Source organism: Naegleria fowleri (assembly GCF_008403515.1).
Source record: "Naegleria fowleri strain ATCC 30894 chromosome Unknown tig9, whole genome shotgun sequence".
Taxonomy (NCBI): Eukaryota; Heterolobosea; class Eutetramitea; order Acrasida; family Naegleriidae; genus Naegleria; species Naegleria fowleri.
Window position 1 is genome coordinate 325,635 of NW_025407941.1, and position 18,894 is coordinate 344,528.

The 18,894-nt window shown below is 37.5% G+C and overlaps 8 protein-coding genes across 8 annotated transcripts; 4 read left to right on the forward strand and 4 right to left on the reverse strand.

The window, feature by feature from the left end:
- Positions 1–22: 22 nt before the first annotated feature.
- On the forward strand, positions 23–1,611 carry FDP41_011337 (uncharacterized protein; the record flags this gene model as incomplete). Its single annotated transcript, XM_044701734.1, has 3 exons — positions 23–315; positions 378–576; positions 628–1,611. 3 exons carry the CDS (start codon positions 23–25, stop codon positions 1,609–1,611), a joined length of 1,476 nt encoding a protein of 491 aa, XP_044567120.1.
- A 141-nt stretch (positions 1,612–1,752) lies between these two features.
- On the forward strand, positions 1,753–4,716 carry FDP41_011338 (uncharacterized protein; the record flags this gene model as incomplete). Its single annotated transcript, XM_044701735.1, has 1 exon — positions 1,753–4,716. One exon carries the CDS (start codon positions 1,753–1,755, stop codon positions 4,714–4,716), a length of 2,964 nt encoding a protein of 987 aa, XP_044567121.1.
- A 157-nt stretch (positions 4,717–4,873) lies between these two features.
- On the forward strand, positions 4,874–5,794 carry FDP41_011339 (uncharacterized protein; the record flags this gene model as incomplete). Its single annotated transcript, XM_044701736.1, has 1 exon — positions 4,874–5,794. The coding sequence occupies one exon, from the start codon at positions 4,874–4,876 to the stop codon at positions 5,792–5,794; it is 921 nt and encodes a 306-aa protein (XP_044567122.1).
- A 255-nt stretch (positions 5,795–6,049) lies between these two features.
- On the reverse strand, positions 6,050–7,298 carry FDP41_011340 (uncharacterized protein; the record flags this gene model as incomplete). The annotated part of the gene is made up of 2 exons (XM_044701738.1): positions 6,050–6,670; positions 6,729–7,298. The coding sequence occupies 2 exons, from the start codon at positions 7,296–7,298 to the stop codon at positions 6,050–6,052; spliced, it is 1,191 nt and encodes a 396-aa protein (XP_044567123.1).
- Positions 7,299–7,462: 164 nt separating this feature from the next.
- FDP41_011341 (uncharacterized protein) lies at positions 7,463–10,186 on the reverse strand (the record flags this gene model as incomplete). Its single annotated transcript, XM_044701739.1, has 2 exons — positions 7,463–8,909; positions 8,967–10,186. The coding sequence occupies 2 exons, from the start codon at positions 10,184–10,186 to the stop codon at positions 7,463–7,465; spliced, it is 2,667 nt and encodes an 888-aa protein (XP_044567124.1).
- A 296-nt stretch (positions 10,187–10,482) lies between these two features.
- Positions 10,483–12,250, reverse strand: FDP41_011342 (uncharacterized protein; the record flags this gene model as incomplete). The annotated part of the gene is made up of 2 exons (XM_044701740.1): positions 10,483–11,234; positions 11,329–12,250. The coding sequence occupies 2 exons, from the start codon at positions 12,248–12,250 to the stop codon at positions 10,483–10,485; spliced, it is 1,674 nt and encodes a 557-aa protein (XP_044567125.1).
- A 465-nt stretch (positions 12,251–12,715) lies between these two features.
- FDP41_011343 (uncharacterized protein) lies at positions 12,716–15,685 on the forward strand (the record flags this gene model as incomplete). Its single annotated transcript, XM_044701741.1, has 1 exon — positions 12,716–15,685. The coding sequence occupies one exon, from the start codon at positions 12,716–12,718 to the stop codon at positions 15,683–15,685; it is 2,970 nt and encodes a 989-aa protein (XP_044567126.1).
- Positions 15,686–15,897: 212 nt separating this feature from the next.
- FDP41_011344 (uncharacterized protein) lies at positions 15,898–17,734 on the reverse strand (the record flags this gene model as incomplete). Its single annotated transcript, XM_044701742.1, has 8 exons — positions 15,898–15,934; positions 16,057–16,275; positions 16,431–16,446; positions 16,540–16,767; positions 16,863–17,029; positions 17,143–17,157; positions 17,236–17,242; positions 17,353–17,734. The coding sequence occupies 8 exons, from the start codon at positions 17,732–17,734 to the stop codon at positions 15,898–15,900; spliced, it is 1,071 nt and encodes a 356-aa protein (XP_044567127.1).
- Between the last annotated feature and the right edge of the window lie 1,160 nt (positions 17,735–18,894).

The window sequence follows — 18,894 nt, forward strand, 5'->3', positions numbered from 1 at the left end:
AAAATCATTTAACATCATCAAAATGCCAGATTATTCAACACAAGCGACTCAGGAAATCCATTTTCCTTCCACTGAGTACAAGAAACATCCATCAGAGACCATGCACGCTCTGCAATGGATGGGAAAGAGCAAGGTGAAGGTCAATGTGGTCCCTCGCCCAGTGATCACTGATCCCACAGACGTCATTGTGAGAGTGACCACATCCACCATTTGTGGAAGCGATCTTCATTTATACTTTGGAGAGTTTGAAGGAATGGAGAAGGGCGACATTCTTGGTCATGAAGCTGTAGGAGTTGTCGAAGAAGTTGGTCCAGGGTATGTATTACTTTTGTATTGGTAATACCATTTAATTGACACTCATGAAATTCAATGAACAGAGTGAAGAATGTAAAGAAAGGCGACAAGGTTGTTGTTTCAGCTGTCATTAGCTGTGGTCAGTGTGAATATTGTCAAAAGCAACAATTTAGTTGTTGCGACAGAACCAATCCAAGCAGAGCAATGGAAATGATGTATGGACATCGTACTGCTGCATTATTCGGCTACTCACATTTGACAGGTGCCTACGCTGGTGGACAGGTAAGTGTGAATGCTAATTGAAAGATTCTTTACAATATCCAATCGTATCAGGCTGAGTTTTTAAGGGTTCCCTACGGTGATCAAAATCTTCTTGTGGTTTCCAATCCAAACATTAAGGATGAAACTCTAATCTTGCTTGCTGACATTGCTTGTACAGGGTTCCACGCAACCGAACTTGGTAAAGTCACCTTCAACGATAAGGTTTGCATCTGGGGCGCGGGTCCTGTGGGTTTGATGGCCACCATGTGGTGTTTCTATCGTGGTGCCTCTCAGGTGGTTCTCATTGATGGGGAAGAGTATCGATTGGAGAAGGCAAGACAAGTCTTTGGCAATTTGAACGAACTAGGAGGAATTAGAAATAAGAGCGAGTCTGTGAAGGAAGGTTTGAAGAATGCCTTTGGTTTTGGAACCACTGGTGGCGTCTCTTCATCCTCTGAGGAGCACATTCCCAAATTCTTTAGAAAGACTTTTGGCGGACCATCATTCACCGAAGAAGAATATTCAAGCTCCACAAGTAATGTGAAATTGAACACCATCAATTTCCATAACTGGTCCAATGTCGATGGAGGTGTTGTTAAGGCCATTCAGGAGCTAATTCCAGGAGGCCCAGATGTTTGTATTGATTGTGTTGGTTTCCGATTCGAACGAGGATTTCTTCACACCCTCGAAAGAAAGATTGGACTCGAAACAGATTCACCTCAGGTTCTCAATGACATGATCATTTCTTGCAAGAAGGCTGGTCGTCTCTCTGTGGTTGGAGACTACATGGGCTATTGTAACCATTTCGCTGTTGGTGCCTTGATGGAAAAGTCTTTGAAATGGAGAGGAGGACAAGTCTTTGTTCAAAAGTATTGGAAGCACTTGTTGAAGATTTTCGAGAGTGGTGAATTGAACATTGACCCTACATTTGTGATTACACATCAAGTTCCACTCTCTCAGGCAGCTGAGGCCTATGACATGTTTGCCAATTACAAGGACGAATGTATTAAGGTTCTATTGAAACCAGAGCTTAAGAATGTTGATGTAAATATTTGAGCGTGATAAATAACACACAAATTGTATAAAGACAAGGATTGTGTTTCTGATTCTTACGAAGGATTATTGTTCATTCATCACAGTTAAAAACAAACCTCGATTTCGTTGAACCGCCTTTTTTTTTAAAAGTTTAAAATAAAAATGCAGCATTTCACAAGCAGCAATTCGTTTCAACCGCCGCTGCTCCACCATCAGCAACAACAACACAATGGAATGATCATGCTTGGATCGAATCATCACCTGAATCAACAACCTCTCCAATACACTTCAGTACCACCAACTTCGACCATTCTACAGCAACCACCACAACAACCTATTTATTCTGTAATTCCGAACACCGCATCACACAACTTCCCAACCGATCATCATCATCACGAACAACAACATTTAGGTACGATCACTCAACCACAAGGTATGACCATGAGAGAAGTATTATCACAACAACAACCTTTACAACAGGCTCCACTATATCCCATACCCCCTAGCAATTTAAATTATTCAAACACCAACCAACCAACCACGTCGCATAATGCTCCATTCATATCTGGACAATCTTCAACAGTGATCAATAAGCGAATACGAAGAGAAGATATGGATGAAATTCCTAAAAATCAAGTGTTCCGAAAGTTAAAGCCGATTGTACGAGCTGCCACACCATCCCCCATAATTGCAACTCATCAAGCGATGCATGACATCATCCCAAACAATGTCATAATGTTTAACCAACAGCAACCAACATATTCGGAGCAGTTTATGCACACAAATCAAATTGCAATTCAGAACGAATCTATTCCAATGAACCGCCCTCCACCGTCCAACAATGTACAAAATACGCCTCAATCGATGGAAGGAGCGTTTGTAAATCATCATTCGATGCCACCTGTACCAAGCCACATCATTCATCAACAGCAAGATCCTTATCACCATAATCAACAATTTCATTCTCTTCATCCTGTTCATCATCAACCTGTTGTCACAAATTCAAGCCCTCACAATATTCTTCAACAACCTTCCATGGGGCCAAACCAAAATTCATCATCAAATCAATCTTTGAATATTCGTCAACAAGTTCATGCAGCATTTGAAAATCAACCATTGCCTAAAGTTTTACTAAGAAAATTACCAAATCATGTTATTGATGCATTGGCCAAGAAAGATCCAAAAATCGCTCAACAACTACAAGAACTGCAAGACGAGTCTATTTTACCACAAATTCACACACCCTTCAGAAAAACGCAAGAATTAGACTTGAAAGATCCTAATGCTGGAAACAACATTAACTCTCCAGTCACAATCGATGATGATACTTTCATGAGCAACCAAGTTGTTGAAGAGTCTGTCCATCCTTCCATCTTAAAATTGGATGAGGCATCTTTTGAGCTGATAAAGTCAAAACGAAGTGATGCTCATAGTACCACAAACTCTAATGGAGATATTGTCTATGTTGTAGAGGACGATAATGAAGATGAAGAACACGAAGACAATGAAATGAAAGCAGATGATAAACATGAAAATCACTCTGAACCACTTAAACAAGCGGAAGAAGATGATGCAGAACCTTCGGATCATTTAATTTCTGATCATGGAGACATGCAGAAAAATCAAGAAATACAGACAGAAACGAACACTTCTGAGATTGTACCTCGTTCTCCTGTTCAAATTCAAAGCACTCTAGAAAGTGAGAAACATTTATCGAAGGTTGATCTATATTCTTGGAGTTTTGTTTTTGAGCATGTTCCCAATGACAAACTCTATGTTTATTTGATGGGCAAAACTAGTCCAGACTCAGATAGAACCTACAAATCATCATTTATTGTGCATCGTATCAATCCAAAGACCGTACGGTCAGAAAATGAAACAACCTATGTTCTAGCTTCTGAGATGAATCATGAGAGAAATTCTGAAAACTTGAATGTAGTAGGAAAAGAGTTTTTAGACAAATTTTGTAATAGTGCAGATGGGCCATTTCCCAAGAATTGGGATGACTTGTTAAAAAAAGAGTTTTTAAGGTTGGAAAAATCCTTAACAAGCCCCAAGTCTAAGAATCAAACCTCTACAGTTCGTGACAATGTTAACAAAAGCTTTGAAAAGAAATCACCCGATAAGCAAAAACATTTTTCCCCTATTCCTCCTCAAAATGATGATTTTATGGATGTAGGAGGAGGAGGATTTGACAATGACGATCTCTTTCAACCACCTCAAGATGAAGATGACAAACATCACCATGACGATGAACCATCGCCCTCTTCTAAGAAACGAATCACCAGCAAAAATTCTGCCAAGAATCATAATTATCGCTCAGATGAAGATGAACAACAGCCAATTGAAGAAGAGGATATTCCAAGTGATACACCAAAAAAGAAAGCTCCAAAAAGAAAAAACAGCTCAACCAAGAAAACTCCAAAGAAGAGAAAGAAATATGACATTAGTACTGATGAAGAAAGTGATGAGGCAAACTATATACCTGAAGAGGAGGAAGAAAAGCCAAGACGAACGAAGAAGAAGAATGAGACAATCACCCCTTCAACAAAATCCAAAAAACTTTCTCAAACCTCTATCACTTCCTACAGCAAATCAAAGAAATCTAAACAGGATGACTCCAGTGAAGAAGAAGAAGACATTCCCACACTAGATGTTGAACTTGAAGGGAAATTAATGGGCTGGAGAAAAAATCCTACACCACACCACACTCCTCCCAACAAAAAGAGTCAAAATGCTCCTCAAGACATTCCCATTGTTCACAAATATTATTATACACCTCCTCCTGGATTTTCAAAAGAGACCACCGAAGAAAGTCCACACGTGGAAAATCACTCTGATGAACCATCTCCAAAACCTAAGAAAACATCCACCAAAAAACGCAAAGCCCCTAAGTTCTCAACAACAATCTCAAACAACCAAGATCACTACACTCCTAGAAGTGACAAAGAAGAACCCAATATTGTTACTCCAGACGATTTGATCACAGTACTTCCACCAAAACGAACCTCACCAAGAAAACCTAAGAACACCAAACGAAGAAAGAGAATTCCTTCTCAATTAGACTGCGTGGCAATATTTGCTGGTATTAATGTATCAAATGGGAAAAAGGCATTGAATCAATAAATGAATCATCAATTTCCAATTCTTGAAGAAGAATAGATATCTGCAGATAATTTACAACTGACCTTATTAATGCATGCTTTCAATGATGGACCATCGTGTAATTGCTACACTCTCTTGAATTTCACATGAACTATACTTTTCATTCCAGAGAGAAAAAATGTCCAACAAACAATCGTCATCATCTACCTCATCGGAAGGGTCTTCATTCCATGAAGAAGATAGTTACCTTGCCAGAATACTCTTCAAAACTCTCTTTGCTTCTCTTTTTGATTCGTTTGATTGTAACAAACAAATTTTAGCAGCTGAAAAGGCAGCTGCTCAAGATCCTTCCAACAAGCTCAAACATAACATTCTCACTTCATTATATAATACTTGCATGGGAAATTTGGTGAACAGAGAATTCTATGGTCCTCTTAAAACATCAAAAGCCATTCCGAAATTTTACAAAGACTCTCCACAAACTAATCAAAGTTTTGACTTGGACACACAACAACTCGATCTTATCACTGATGAAATTTTGAAAACAAAAGAGGAATCGGAAACAAAGAACAAAATGAACGAATTATTCGGAGGGGCTAATCCCAATAATTTGGAGGAGAGTTTGAAAGAAAAACCTTCTCGAGCTGTGGGACTCTTTTTAGCAAGAAATCATCAAGCAATTTCATTGATGGGCCAACGAATGCAACAATTGTTGCACCTTGATCCAAAAGTTTCGCTTGAAAAGTGGTATCAACTTTCACAGTTCAGTCGACAACAATTTGGTTCAAAAATTAACTTTAATGTCAAAGATTCAAAGCCAATTATTCTGGAAAAAGACTTGGCACAAAAGTTAAACACTCTTATTAGAAAGGAATGTTTACCAGAATATCAATTAGACCAATGGAATGCAGGAGATGGAGCTGTCAATGAAATGTGCTTTAGTACTTGTGCTGCATCTGTCATGTGTGCTGAACAAATTCAAAAATGTTTTGACAAATCGGATGGTGTGGAATTTTATAATTGTTTAGTGACAGATCCAGATTTATTGGCCTGTACCACAAAGGTAATCATGCCAAATCTTGAGATTCCGAAAAAGTAAACCATTATTACATTAATTGAGTCAACACTTTACGAAGAGATTTTAGGCAAACGTGCAACCACTACAACATAAACGTATACAGGTGGTATTGAGAAAAAAAAATTAAATTTCCCGTCCAGCCAATTTTTTTCTCCTGGCTCGAGAGATCTCGTTACCTGTCACTCCCACCCCTGTATACGTTACTGGGGTTCTTATGTTGTAGTGTTACAAATTCATAAAAGCTGTTATGAATGTCAATTAAACAATTTATTTAAGTTACTTCAATGAAATAATGTCAGAAGCAGCAAGCTTTTTGTATCCAGTTGGAAGTTGAAACTGATCTTGGGGAACTGGGCCACCTCTCTTTTCAAAAACAAAAGCTCTGTACAAATAGATGGCAGTCCAAAGGTCTTCTGTCATGCCCTCCAACTTCAGTTCTGGTTTGACATTGACCTTAGTTTCTTGATTGCTTCCATACTTTTCATAGAAATCATGGAAGTTCAAATGCTCTACAATATGTAAGTTAAATTCTCTGGCCAAGTCGATGAAGTGTTTTGGAGGAACAAGATATTCTGGACACAAATCCACAGCATCGATCAATTGAAAATCATAACGATTACCAAAAACGTTAGGAAAAGATTTGTCAGGAGCACAATGGAATGTAGCTTCAAAAACATCATTCTTGAGGGTATATCCTTGAACATTTCTGAGCATTTTAACAAGCACATAGGCATCAGATGTGGTGAGAATAAATTTGCCTCCATTTTTCAAGCGATCTGTAACATTCCTAAGGAGCATTCTTGCATGCTCTTCTGTATCAAACATGTAGTGAGCAGCAAACTGACAACTGACAGCATCAAAAAGCAATCCTCTTGGCAACACAGGATCAATACTCGTCTATTAATCAATAAAGACAATGAAACGTGAAAATCGTTCATTTTGTACCATGACTTACCTTTCCAACATCAGCATGTATAAGTGTGATTGGGAATTTAAACTGTGCTGAATTTTCATTATATCTTGAAGTGCAGTCCACAAGAGAAGCGTGAGCAATATCAACTCCGACATAATATTTGATGTTACGAAAATGATACTTGAAAAGATCACCTCCTTTTCCACAACTGATATCTAATACCACTGACTGCATCGGTACATATTTATAAATCAACACTCCCTTTACCCAGTTATTAAAGTTTCTCAACGGAATAATCGGAGAAGCATTCCTAGTATCTCTATCTTGATTGGTTCTGCTATTATACATTTCTTCGACTCTAGTTTTAGATAAACTTGATGTTGTTGGCCTGGATGATGATGCACCAGCAGATCCTTCGGCCCTTTTCTCCATATTTTGGCTCAGCCTCTTTGGATATTTATGTTGCTTTTTTTGAGTACCTGCTGATGTAGTAGTAGTAGTAGTGTTGTTGTTGTTGGCTCCATTTCCACCACTACCCGACGATGATCCAGCTGATGATGATTGGGCCTGGTTCATTGTGCCAGCAGATCTAAAGTTAATGGGATTTTGCATTTTTTTTGTTGTGATGGAAACTTCACCTTCTCCAAACAAACAAAAAATGCAAAGAACACTCTCCAAACTTGTATTCCTTTTGTGTTGGGAATTCTGAAATTTGAGGATTTTTACAAGCGAACATTGCTGAATCCATGGTGTAAGGACAAGCATGTCAGCAGAATTTATTGAGATTGAAAAATCTTCTCTGATTCGGTCAGAAAATCCTTAATTGCCTTCGTTCGAAATAGTTCAGGAAATTTGGTGTTTAAAATATTGAGCACGCGAAGGTCACTCTTTGCTCGCCTTATGAGAATTGGATCAACATGGCGTGTCTCTTGGTTGGTGTCGACTTGTTTCAGCATGTCTATATGAATCTTACATGAAGTAAATACTGCCATCACTAGCAAGCTGATATATTGTATGGTATAATCAGGAAGAGAAGCAAACAGATCACTTAATCGATCTGCAAATCCATTTCGATATTTTTCCAACCTTTCAATTTGTTCAATAGTAATTTTCAAGTGACGAGTAATATTAGTTGGATGTAAAATTAAAGGATTTGTAAAATTCAATACTGTCTCATGTAAAACAAGCATGCTATAACTTGCAATAAATATGGTTCGAAATATGCCTAGAAGCTTGTAGTAATCATGTACTTCAGTTATAGATAGTGAGCTTTCTCCGCTCTGCTCTAATACTTGAAAACTTGCAGGAGTGTTAGGTGAAAAAAAGGCTAAAGTTCCTTGTTCTAATTGGGTATTTGCAAAATCTAAAATCTTCATTATGGAAAAAGGAGATGTCTCTGAGAGCACAATTGGAGCAGATAGCAGATCTAGAATTTCTGATGTCACTGATCCTGTTATAAAAAGGTACGTGCTAAGTATGTATCTATTTACAAATGAATTAAATAAAAATCGGATATCATCTCCTAATACAGAGCTAGTTCTTGAATACGATTTGAACTCTGATACCACTCCCTCAAAATCAATATATTCCATTCCTTTTTCTATTAAAAATCTTACGTCATCAAGTTTTACGCCACAAATTAGTCTATACCTCAACACAGAAGCCTCATCAAATGTACAACCATCAAACAGAGAGTTAATACGAACATCACCATTCTCATTAATAAATATTGGCAAAAACGATTTGTCTTTGAACACTTTGAATCTTCGTCCTAACATTAAATCTGCTTCACTCATAAAAAAAGATGCCGCCTCTATCTTCCCCAAGCACAGACTATATTGCACAAGAACAAGTCTTGTTCCAATAAGAAATAATGATGATTCATCTCTATTAGTGTTAGTAAAGTACATGGATAGTGATTGCTCGGGAGAATTCGAAAGACACAACAAATTGGCACTAGATTCCATCTGTGTAAATAATCCAGTGGAATATAAAATATTCTCAACTGAAGAAGAGTCATACTGCAATAGTTCAAGACATCTTTGAAAGCTTTTGGTTGAAATATCGTGTTTTTGGAATGAAAAAGCGTTCAATGCATGTATGGCATACAATAATGCCATAACATCATCGGGGTATAATACCATTCTATATGGTATGTCATCATTACTGGTTTGAGAAAAAACATTCTCAATCGTTTTGAGTGATACAAATGTAGTTCCAAATCTGTAAAAATAAAATTGGATTCAATTGAACTCTCAGAATTAAATAATTGAAACATACGCAATATAGCATGAATAATATTCATAAATTCCTGTCCTCAAGCTCTTCAAAAGCATGTGAATATCAGAATCAGAATATTGCATTAATAATGATTTTGAAGAAGACCCATCAACTTTTTCCAAATTGGTTAGGGGTTGATTGCTAACACTTTCACTACTGTTACTCGTATTAATACTACTGATAGGTGCAGCCATAGTTGTATTACTTTCGGATATTGATGAGACATTTTCATTTTGTTTTTTCTTTCTTGATTTTTTACCGTTTAAACTAAATTTATAGACTTTAAACTTTGATGGAGGATGAACATTGGTTGTTGATGAAGACTTATGGTTGGCACCAATACCACTTTGTATGACACCACTATCATCCATCTTATTCAAATCTACACTTTCTGAAATATAATTTTTCCTCAATTTCTTAGGCGTCATATAAATGCATTCCAAACCATTTGACTTGCAATAAATGCACATAGGAAGAATTTTGTCACATTTTGTATGTCTTTTACGACACCTTTCACATGAAATTGGATGTCGCAAAATTTCCTCACCTATTGGTGTATTACTCCCAGCCAAGCTTGAAGATGCATATGTCTTGCATACCTCTGAATTTGCTTGTAAGGAAGACATGTTTTTCGTCATATCTTCGTCGGCGAACCTGGGTAAAATTTCTTCATTTGGCTCCTGCTGGTGCAGTATTGGCTCAAGTCGCGTTTCATTTGGTCTGATTTGTACTAATTCATGAATTTGAACATTTTGCTGTATAGTGCTATTGGACTCTCTCACCGCGCATTGTTGAAATGGCAATGTGGAAGGATATTGTCCATCAATGTTGGAGGCTTGATTTTGCAGAATATTACTGATGGGAATGGTGGAGCCGTTATTAAAGAAACGGTAAGTGAGTGGATCTAAATTTGAAAATTGTTGTGGTTGCAGAGAGTGCTGAGAATTAAAGTGCACTTTCCACTTGTCCATCAGAGGTTGCTGCTGATGGTCGGAGGTACGGGATGTTACTGTTGTTGGCTTCAAAGACCTTTCAAAGTCACTTTTTGTTGGCAGTTTGTTGGAAACATTTGAAACTGTGTAGGAAGATGTCGTTTCCGAACGTATGTGATGATTGGAATCACGCGTGTTGACATCAAGTCTTGTGGTAGTGGACGATTGAGAGGGTTTGAGTGTGCCTTGAGTTGGGATTGTCCTTTCCTCGTTGTTGAAAGAAGGCATTTTTTCACTACAAATTACCTGTTTGGCTCTCCGACCAATCAAAAGCATTCTCGGAGAAAAAAAATCCAGCAATAGCACAGAAGTTTACAAAACATTTTCCTTGCACCTTCGCTTGATCAAGCCAATTCACAAGGAAGAGAATCCACAACTGAGTCGTGAATTTGACATTAATAAACAATTTAGAATGAATCTGAATGCTCCATGTTCTGGCTTTATGACTCAAACAGTTTTTCTAATATTACTAATAATATGAGTATAATAATATTATTGTCATCTTCTCAAAAAACAATAGGATCTTAATGGTTTGCCAAGGTATTCGTCGAAGAGGTAACTGGGGCCTCTACAATTGTTTTTGGAGGAGTAATAGTCAACACATTAATTCTTAAAAATCCAGCCACAGTGTGACAAACACTTAGCACAAAATTGAAGTAAATTAAAGCAGTAACTACTGTGTAAAACGCAAGTCCCCATACTCCAGCAAATACGCTGCATAATTGAAGCGCAAAAATAATGACATATCTAATGTCGAGGACATTTGGAAGCTTTCTTTTCAATAAATGAGATAAAGTAATGTTACTTGAGAGATACCCAAATTGGAAGCAAAAGCCCAATAGAGCAACAAGCGGAATAGTGTTTAGTGCTTGGGTATTAATTAAGAATGCTAGAATAATGAATGTAATAAAGCAAAAAAATGGGAAAAGTTCAATAATTGGTTTGAGAGATCTCTCTTTGAAACACACTTTTTTCATATTCATGATGGCAGAAACAATTGCAAGAGAGAATGATCCAAGAATGCAAATCAAATGAACTGGTGGGCAGTACTCCCAAACAAACCCTAGAGGTTGCCATTGGAAAATCCAGGCACCAGCAAATAACCCAATTAATTGAGAAAAAACAATTGACAAAACGCCCTCGATAGGACCATTGACATAACCCAAGTATAAATATCCAATATGTGATTCCTCCCATGTTGCTGTAATAAATGGTAAATCTCCCGAGAATAGGAGTAGTAATAAATAAAACCATTTCACATCAATACTGAAAGTGTCTTATAAAAATTGAAATTTGAATTGAATTTGAAAACAATAATTTAAAAGAAATAATTGTCAACCAGGTATCATGCATTACATGTAACAACTCACCTGATAATGTCCAAACACCATAATTTCCGGCTGCTGCGGTTGCTAAAAAGGCCATTCCTCCCAACGTGCATGTCAAAGCGTCAACGCCATGATCAAACATCTCGCCAAGAGGTGAGCTTTGTTTCATGTTTCTTGCTTGTTTTCCATCCAGGTTGTCGAACGTTTGATAAAGGAAAATGCAGAGTGCATTAATGAAAAACACCCAACGTGGCAGATAACCCATTAAGAACGTATTTGTGACAAAGTTTTTGTTGAAATTTTCCAGTGTTGAAAGAGAGGCATTAAAAGGAGATGTTAAGTTTCTCTCTGAAAAGAAATCGACTTGTTCCGAAACACATGAAGTAGCAATTTGGTGATAAGTGGTATTTGGGATGATGGATTTCATTCCTCCAACTTCACCAAGAAAATGAACGTGTTGACAATAGTACATGTGGAATCCTCCCCAAGTATAAATGTACGAAAAGAAAAAGCTGATGCAAACAAAGCAAAATCCAGTTAAAGTGATCATATTTGGAGCAATCCAATTTGGGAATAATTTGATACTTGTTTCATAAATGTACGGATTTAAAATATACTTTCTCAGCAACGAGTCATCCACACCATTTGATTTGTAGCCTACGAGATTTTGTAATTCAGCAGGAGTAGCATTCACGTCATCATAGACTGGAGGAATTGTCTTTCCCACACTACTCGGAATAACACTAGTGTTGTTGATTGGAGCTGCTGTAGTTGATGTTTGCGACCGCTCATTCTGTTGTTGTGTTTCAGAAGGAGTGCGGTTGTTGTTATCCACATTGTTGCTGGTAGTCTCAACAAATGATTCCTCTTCTTCTTTACCAAGAGAAAATCTTCTCTCGTTGTCAGAGGTATTAGAAAGACCTTCGGTTGGAGTTGGTGATTTCCTGTCGAGTGATTTTCTCATTCTCTAGTTGAAGGCAACGATGAAACACTTTGGAGAGGATGTCTGTGAAAACGTCGTCGATTCAATTTTTTTCTCGAGAACTCTATACGCGTTGCCCTCTGATTTGCTCCGATGTAATTCGTTTGAAGGTTCACAAACACCATATCGGAAAAAAAGGAATCATCAAAAACACATGATATTAAATTGCCCAGCTAATATGTTCTTGCCGCTTGTGAAAGTTTCATCCATATATTACTTTTTAGTATTATTTAATTTTTTAAACCGTGGTGTTTATCGCCTTCGCGTTTTAGGTTTTTATGATTTCCCAATTTAGAAAATTGATGGCTTTTTTAAAAAAAAATAGTTTCGCAACAGCCTTAACATTTTAATTGACGTACCATTCATTGGATTTTAATCTCCAACAACGGTTTTCAGTTAATAATATACCCTCTTGAAGATCAAGAACACCAACAACTACAGAGTAAGATGACTTCCTCAAGATCAAACACAACGTCATCAACTCCTAACAAGTCCAGCCTCTCCAGAGCATCTCCTTCGTCGATGAATAATTCAGCCTCTGTGCTCACCCCGAGTGTTGCTCTCAATAGAATTCAACCATCTGCCACTTCTAGACCACCCTCCTCTCAATCAAACTCAAGCTCCACGGCAACTATCTCCTCTATTGCTTCCAAGGCAAAAACTTCCGCTGTGTCCTCTCCAAAGACCCCACTTAGCAGCAATGGATCTTCTACAACAACGACGGGATCAGCAAGCAGCAGTGCATCAAACATCTCCACTACGGCCAACGCCAATGGAGGACAGGTAAATTTGAAAAGAACACCATCCAAACAAGAGACAAAGGTTTCAGGTGCAAGTGGGGGAGGCAACACCCTATCAAGTGTTCCCATCGCCTCACCTCCTCCACTTGTTAGGAGCGATTCCAATTCGTCTCTGAAGAGCTCTACATCCTCTACCTCTAATGCGTCCTTAAATACGATGGCTTCCAAGAGAAATGATGAAAAAGAAACCCTAGAAAAACAACTGAAAGATCTCCAGACCAGATTGGAGCTGGAGAAACAAAATATGGATCGCCTTATTGCAGAGAAGGAGCTGGAAATGAGGTCATATATTTCCGGACATCAAGACACTGCCGAAGATATTAGATCAGAGCTGTTAAAGTTAGAAAAAACGAAATCAGACCACGAAAAAACAGTGGAAAAGCTCACAAGAGAAAAGATTGAATTAGAAAAAAACATTGACAAGCTTAAATCGGAGTTGAACAGAACTTTGGCTACCTTACAAACGGCCCAAGTTGAAAATGACACGCTTAGGAACGAACTTACATCCATGCGAGAAAGAAACGTGTCTCAGATTGAGGTTTTGACTAACGACCTAAAAAGTACACATCAACAAATAACTCAGTTGCAATCAGAAAAGATCCAACTAGAAAACAGAGTACGATCTCTTCAAACCGAGTTGTTGAACCAATTATCGGCTGAGACAGATCAAGAAAAGATTAATGACTTAGAGAATACAATATCTCTTCTTGAAAACGAGAAAAAAACTCTAAAAGCTCAAATAGAAAAATTGCAAGGCACCTTCAAAGAGGAAATTAAGAATCTTTCTAATGAACGAGATGAGCTCACAAAAGAACTTGTTTTTTCAAACAATCAAATAACCTTGAATCTTGATGAGATTGAAAAAGTCAAGCACAAGAATACACTCCTTGAGCAGGATCTTTTCAACTCAAGACAAGAATCCTCCTCCATGATAGACTTGCTTAAAGCTGAAATCAGGATCAAGTCAGAACAAATTGAATCTTTAAACAATGAGCTAATTTCTCTCAGAACCATGTCTTTGGAAGGAGAAGATAAGTCAAATGAAATATCATCCTTACTGTCGTCTGTGAGAGGACTTACTTTAGAAAACAACACTCTTAAACAACAGTTAGAAGAGTACAAAGAAAAGAATCTCGATTTGATCAATCAGCTGGAACTCAAAGAAGAGATGATCCAGGAGGAAAAATCAGCCGTTCAAAGACTGAACAAAACAATCGAAGAACTGAAAGCAACGTTGAAAGAGATGGAAGGGTCGTTGAAAATTGAGGTTAATTTGAAAGAACAATTAGCATTTACTCTCTCAACAGAACAAAAAAGTAGAGAAATGACAGAAGCAAGTGCCCGAGAGTCAACACGAATTATATCAGATTTGGAAGAGAAACTCTCTCAGGAAACTAACTCGAAACAGTACCTAATAGATTCGTATGAAGATCAAATTGCTCAGTTACAAAAAGATATTGAAAATTTGAATCTAGCAAAAACAGAGTCAGAAGCTCAAGTACTTAAGTCGCAGTCAGAAAACAAAGTTTTGAAACAACAACTGCTGCAGGAAATTGAAAGAACAACTCTGCTGAAAAACAATAATGAAAAATCAGAAGAAAAGATACTTTTCTTGGAGCAGACGCTTAAAAGAGAGCTAGAATCGAAGAGCCACAACGAGGATCTGTTGAAAACAGAAATTGCAACTCTTAATGAATCTCTCACAAGAGAGCGTTCAACGGTAGAATCCCTTCGAAATTCTTTGGTAACAGAGGTTTCCGCTCAAAAAGTTCTTTCAGAGAAAATTGTAGACCTAGAAGTTGCGTTGTCTACAGAGGAACGGGAAAGGATGAATGCTATAAAGAAAGTTGATGATATGATTATTGAGAATGAAAGACTTCTCAACCACATTTCAGAGAATGAGAAGAAAATGCACTACTTGGAGGAATTAGTAAACCAAGAAAAATCATCTGCAAGCTCTAAAGAAGTTGAAATCAGAGGAGTGTTAGAGAAGAGGATACAAGAATTAGAGTTACACTCCTTATCTTTGAACAATGATATTTCCAAACTCAAAGAAGCTGCTCAATCTGAGAAAGATCAGAGAATGCAGTCAGAAAAAACACTCAAGGATGATTTCCAAAAACAAAAACGAATGTTGGAATCCAAAATCAATGAATTGTCAGCAACAAAAGAACAATTAGAATTGTTACTTTCTTCTGAGAGGGAGAAATTGGTTGCCCTGGATCATTCTTCAAAGAGAGAAATCAAAAAGTTGCAAGCATCTTTGTTAGGAGAAAAAGATTTTATCATTACATTAGAAAAGAGGTTAAAAGAAGAGCAAGACAAGAATGCAGAACTTGTAAAACGCCTAGAAGAGTATCAATCAACTCGAACAGTCTCAACTGGTGCTTCCAATTTGAATGATGAATCTAGAAGCAATAAGGGTGTTGAAAAAGACGAAGCGTCAACCGATAAAAAGGACCAAGAAGAAATCACTGTTACATCCCCACAAAACACCAAGGATAAGGCAGTTGGTGGTGTTTCGTTGATGATGGGCGTATTTGGCCTGGGTGTGGGAGTTATTCTACCGACTTTACTCCGTAAATACGAATTACTTCCTTCGTCGTTTGGTTTGTAAACAATGACTTTCTTAATGCAACAGTGCAAATATTCAGGAAATTTTCAAATAAATTTTGTATTTGAAAAGCTTTTCTGGAATACGCACATCGGTTCAACTCGATCATAATTTTGCTTGAGAGTTTGTTGGCCATGGTACATTTTAATTTCGCAAAGAAATGCTGAATCGAAAACCATTTTGGAATCAATTAAGCTAGCAAAAATATCAATTGTTTATTGCTTTGGCAATCTGGAAAGGTCAGCAGGTCCGCTGTTGTTTGTAAAAATTCAAAATATTGAAAAGAAATGATTCAATTCAAAATAATTGAAAAGAAATCATCCAATTAAAAGAATATTATGATTCACTTTGACATTAACCAAATTTTTCCTTACCTATAAACATCGTCTTCAAAGCCACATTCGTCATTTCCTCTCTTAATCCAGAAGAATCCATTCATGCCCCAATCAGCACTCCATGAATTGGCAACAATCCAGTATGGAGTGTTCGTACCGTCATTGGTGACTCCCCAACCGACAATTTTGACAGCATGTCCACCCAAAAAGCTTCCAGTTTGATGAGTATAAACTCCAGACTTGTAGTTAATAAAGTCTCTGTTGATTTAGAAAGAAATAAATTGGACAATATGTCAATATAACGTATATTCAGGTGGATACAGCGAGATGAAACGTAGCGAAGCATGTCCAAGGTAAATTCAAATATGCATAATAATTCAACACATATTTAACATGCATTCTTTCAAACTTACTGGTATACAGAAAAACCTGATTAATATGATGATTTACAATTAGTTGTACATTGTACATTGAGCAGAATTAATATGTTAGTCATACATTCTACAAGTTCGACATACTTACCTGTTTGAACAGGACCATTGTCATAGATGTCTTGTTGGATTTCTTCAACTTTCTTCCACCACATCCAAGGAGAAATGTGTTGATAAGACTTCGCATAGTAGAGCTTTGATGAAATAGGAACATTTGTACCATTGCAAGTAGTTGGGCAAGGAGTAGTGACACCATTTCCTGAAACATATGGCATGCAGCTATCAGGAACGATACCCTTATTCTTCAACCACCACCAAGCTTTTTTAATTGTACAATCATGAAATAGCCAAACGGCATGTGATAAAACATATTAAATGGTTTAGAACACAAAGTAAATCATTATCAAAACGAACCATTATCAAGGTTACCGCCATCACAACCCATGTCGTTGTAGTCGCAGCTAACCATGTCTTGTGGAGACAAGACAACATCAACGGCTCCCTTGGAAGCAATACAGAAACGATCCGACAAGACTTCAGAGGCAGAGAAAGCCCAACAAGAACCACATTGTTCTTGATTTCTGTTGGTCAATCAACAAGGTTCATTAGTCGTGAATTAGTTCCAAACATTCATAATGATCATGTATTGTGCAAAATTACGTTGGTGAATAAATTTCAGAAAGATAGTACATACCTGATTGGATGAATACTGTTCGAATCATGGTCAAAAACACGATGATGAAAAGTGATCTTGTTTCCTAGCTCTCAATAAGAACCGAACACCTACCACTTGCCTACGTGGGATGGAGATCAGATCATACACAAACCAATCATCATCATCGCCAAAGTTATATGTGAATTCTGTGTTCAACATCATCATCAAATGTACACAAGTTCAACTCACCCCATTGTTGTCTAGCATCAAAATTATCTGGCAAAGCCAAGCTCTTGAATTCCTTGGCAGCTTCCTTGATACCAACTTTAGCAACAGCGTCCATCTTTGCTTGATGATAGTGTTTAATAGTGATCATCTCTTCTTCGGTGTGTCTGATTTTTCCTTCCTTCTTTGGGAAGCCCAACAAGCGCTTGACTTCAGCGAGGCTCTTTCCAGCAAAGTTTCTATTAACACCAGCCTTCCATGTTGATTCAGGATTGGAATTTACTTGTTGGATGATATCAAAATCAATGGCCAATGTATGATGGTCCTCCTCAGTGATGATGGCGGCATGGACCAAAGCAGAGCAGAGCGCTAGAGCAACAAGAACGACAGCAATGAAATTTTTCATTTTTTTTGGAAACAGATTTTTCTTCCTCTTTCGTCGGAGTTTTCAAAATTGAACTCCGTAAAATTTACTTTGGGAGTTCCCAAAGTTGAGCGGAGCTACTATTAATACTTGTTTTTTAAAACTCAACATCAGGACCTTGCACTCTCCTCAAGGATCCAACATTTCTCGCAAGTGGGTGGTGATCTTGTGTTATTGGAGGAACCTGCACTTGGGAAAAACAAGTATTGCAATGGATGAAATAGAGACGATGTTGAGAGTCTCGCATTAATCTTGAATCTAAATGATGACAATTTGGACACATCACATATGTACTGATATATCTATGCATGAGACGTTGAATCATGTTCAGTGTGAATCTTCCCTTTAGAATTAAGGATTTGTTTGAGGCCAGATGAGCCTGAGTGCCCAATTTAGAGCATATGTAGGTGTAAACATGAATGACAGATCTTTGGATCTCTTCACAGGTTGGAATGAAATTCACATACACTGTTTGCAGGCCATTCCTCCTCACAATGATTGGTACTTGAATGAATTTCTTGGATTTGACAATCGTCTTTGTTGTACATCTTTTCAATAGATCTACATAAGGTTAGAGGGAGTTATCTTGACTGCCACTTGTTGCAGCACGAAAGTTAATTTCAGAAGGCTTCCATCCTCCCTTGAGCTTGTCAATAACATCAACGACAAAGATATCTTCGAGACCCGTCTCTGAAAATTGGATTTTCCAATCTCTTGATCGGTTTGAAAGAAGTATGAAGAACGAACATGCAATGGATGGATGTCGTATCGACAGGAACAGTTTCGTATTGCCTCTAATGCATTTTCCAACAGTATGGACTTTACACGTAAATATTCACATTTAGAATTAGTTGTAAAATATTTAAAAAAACGAACATTGCAAAATCTAAAAGATTAATGATCGAATGAAATCACTTACAGCCTTGCTGTAAATTTCTTTCAATTCTGTTTCACTGGAAGATGCACATTCTGATGTTGTTCTATTCTTTTTGCTCTGTTGGCTATTTTTCAATTCAAGTCCGAGAACCTTTTCATCTACGAAGGTGGTGTTATTGAGTGGTGGCTATTGTCGAGCATGATGATACCTAACGATGAAAATAATCATTAATGCTTTTTATTTGAGAAATATCTGAACGATGATA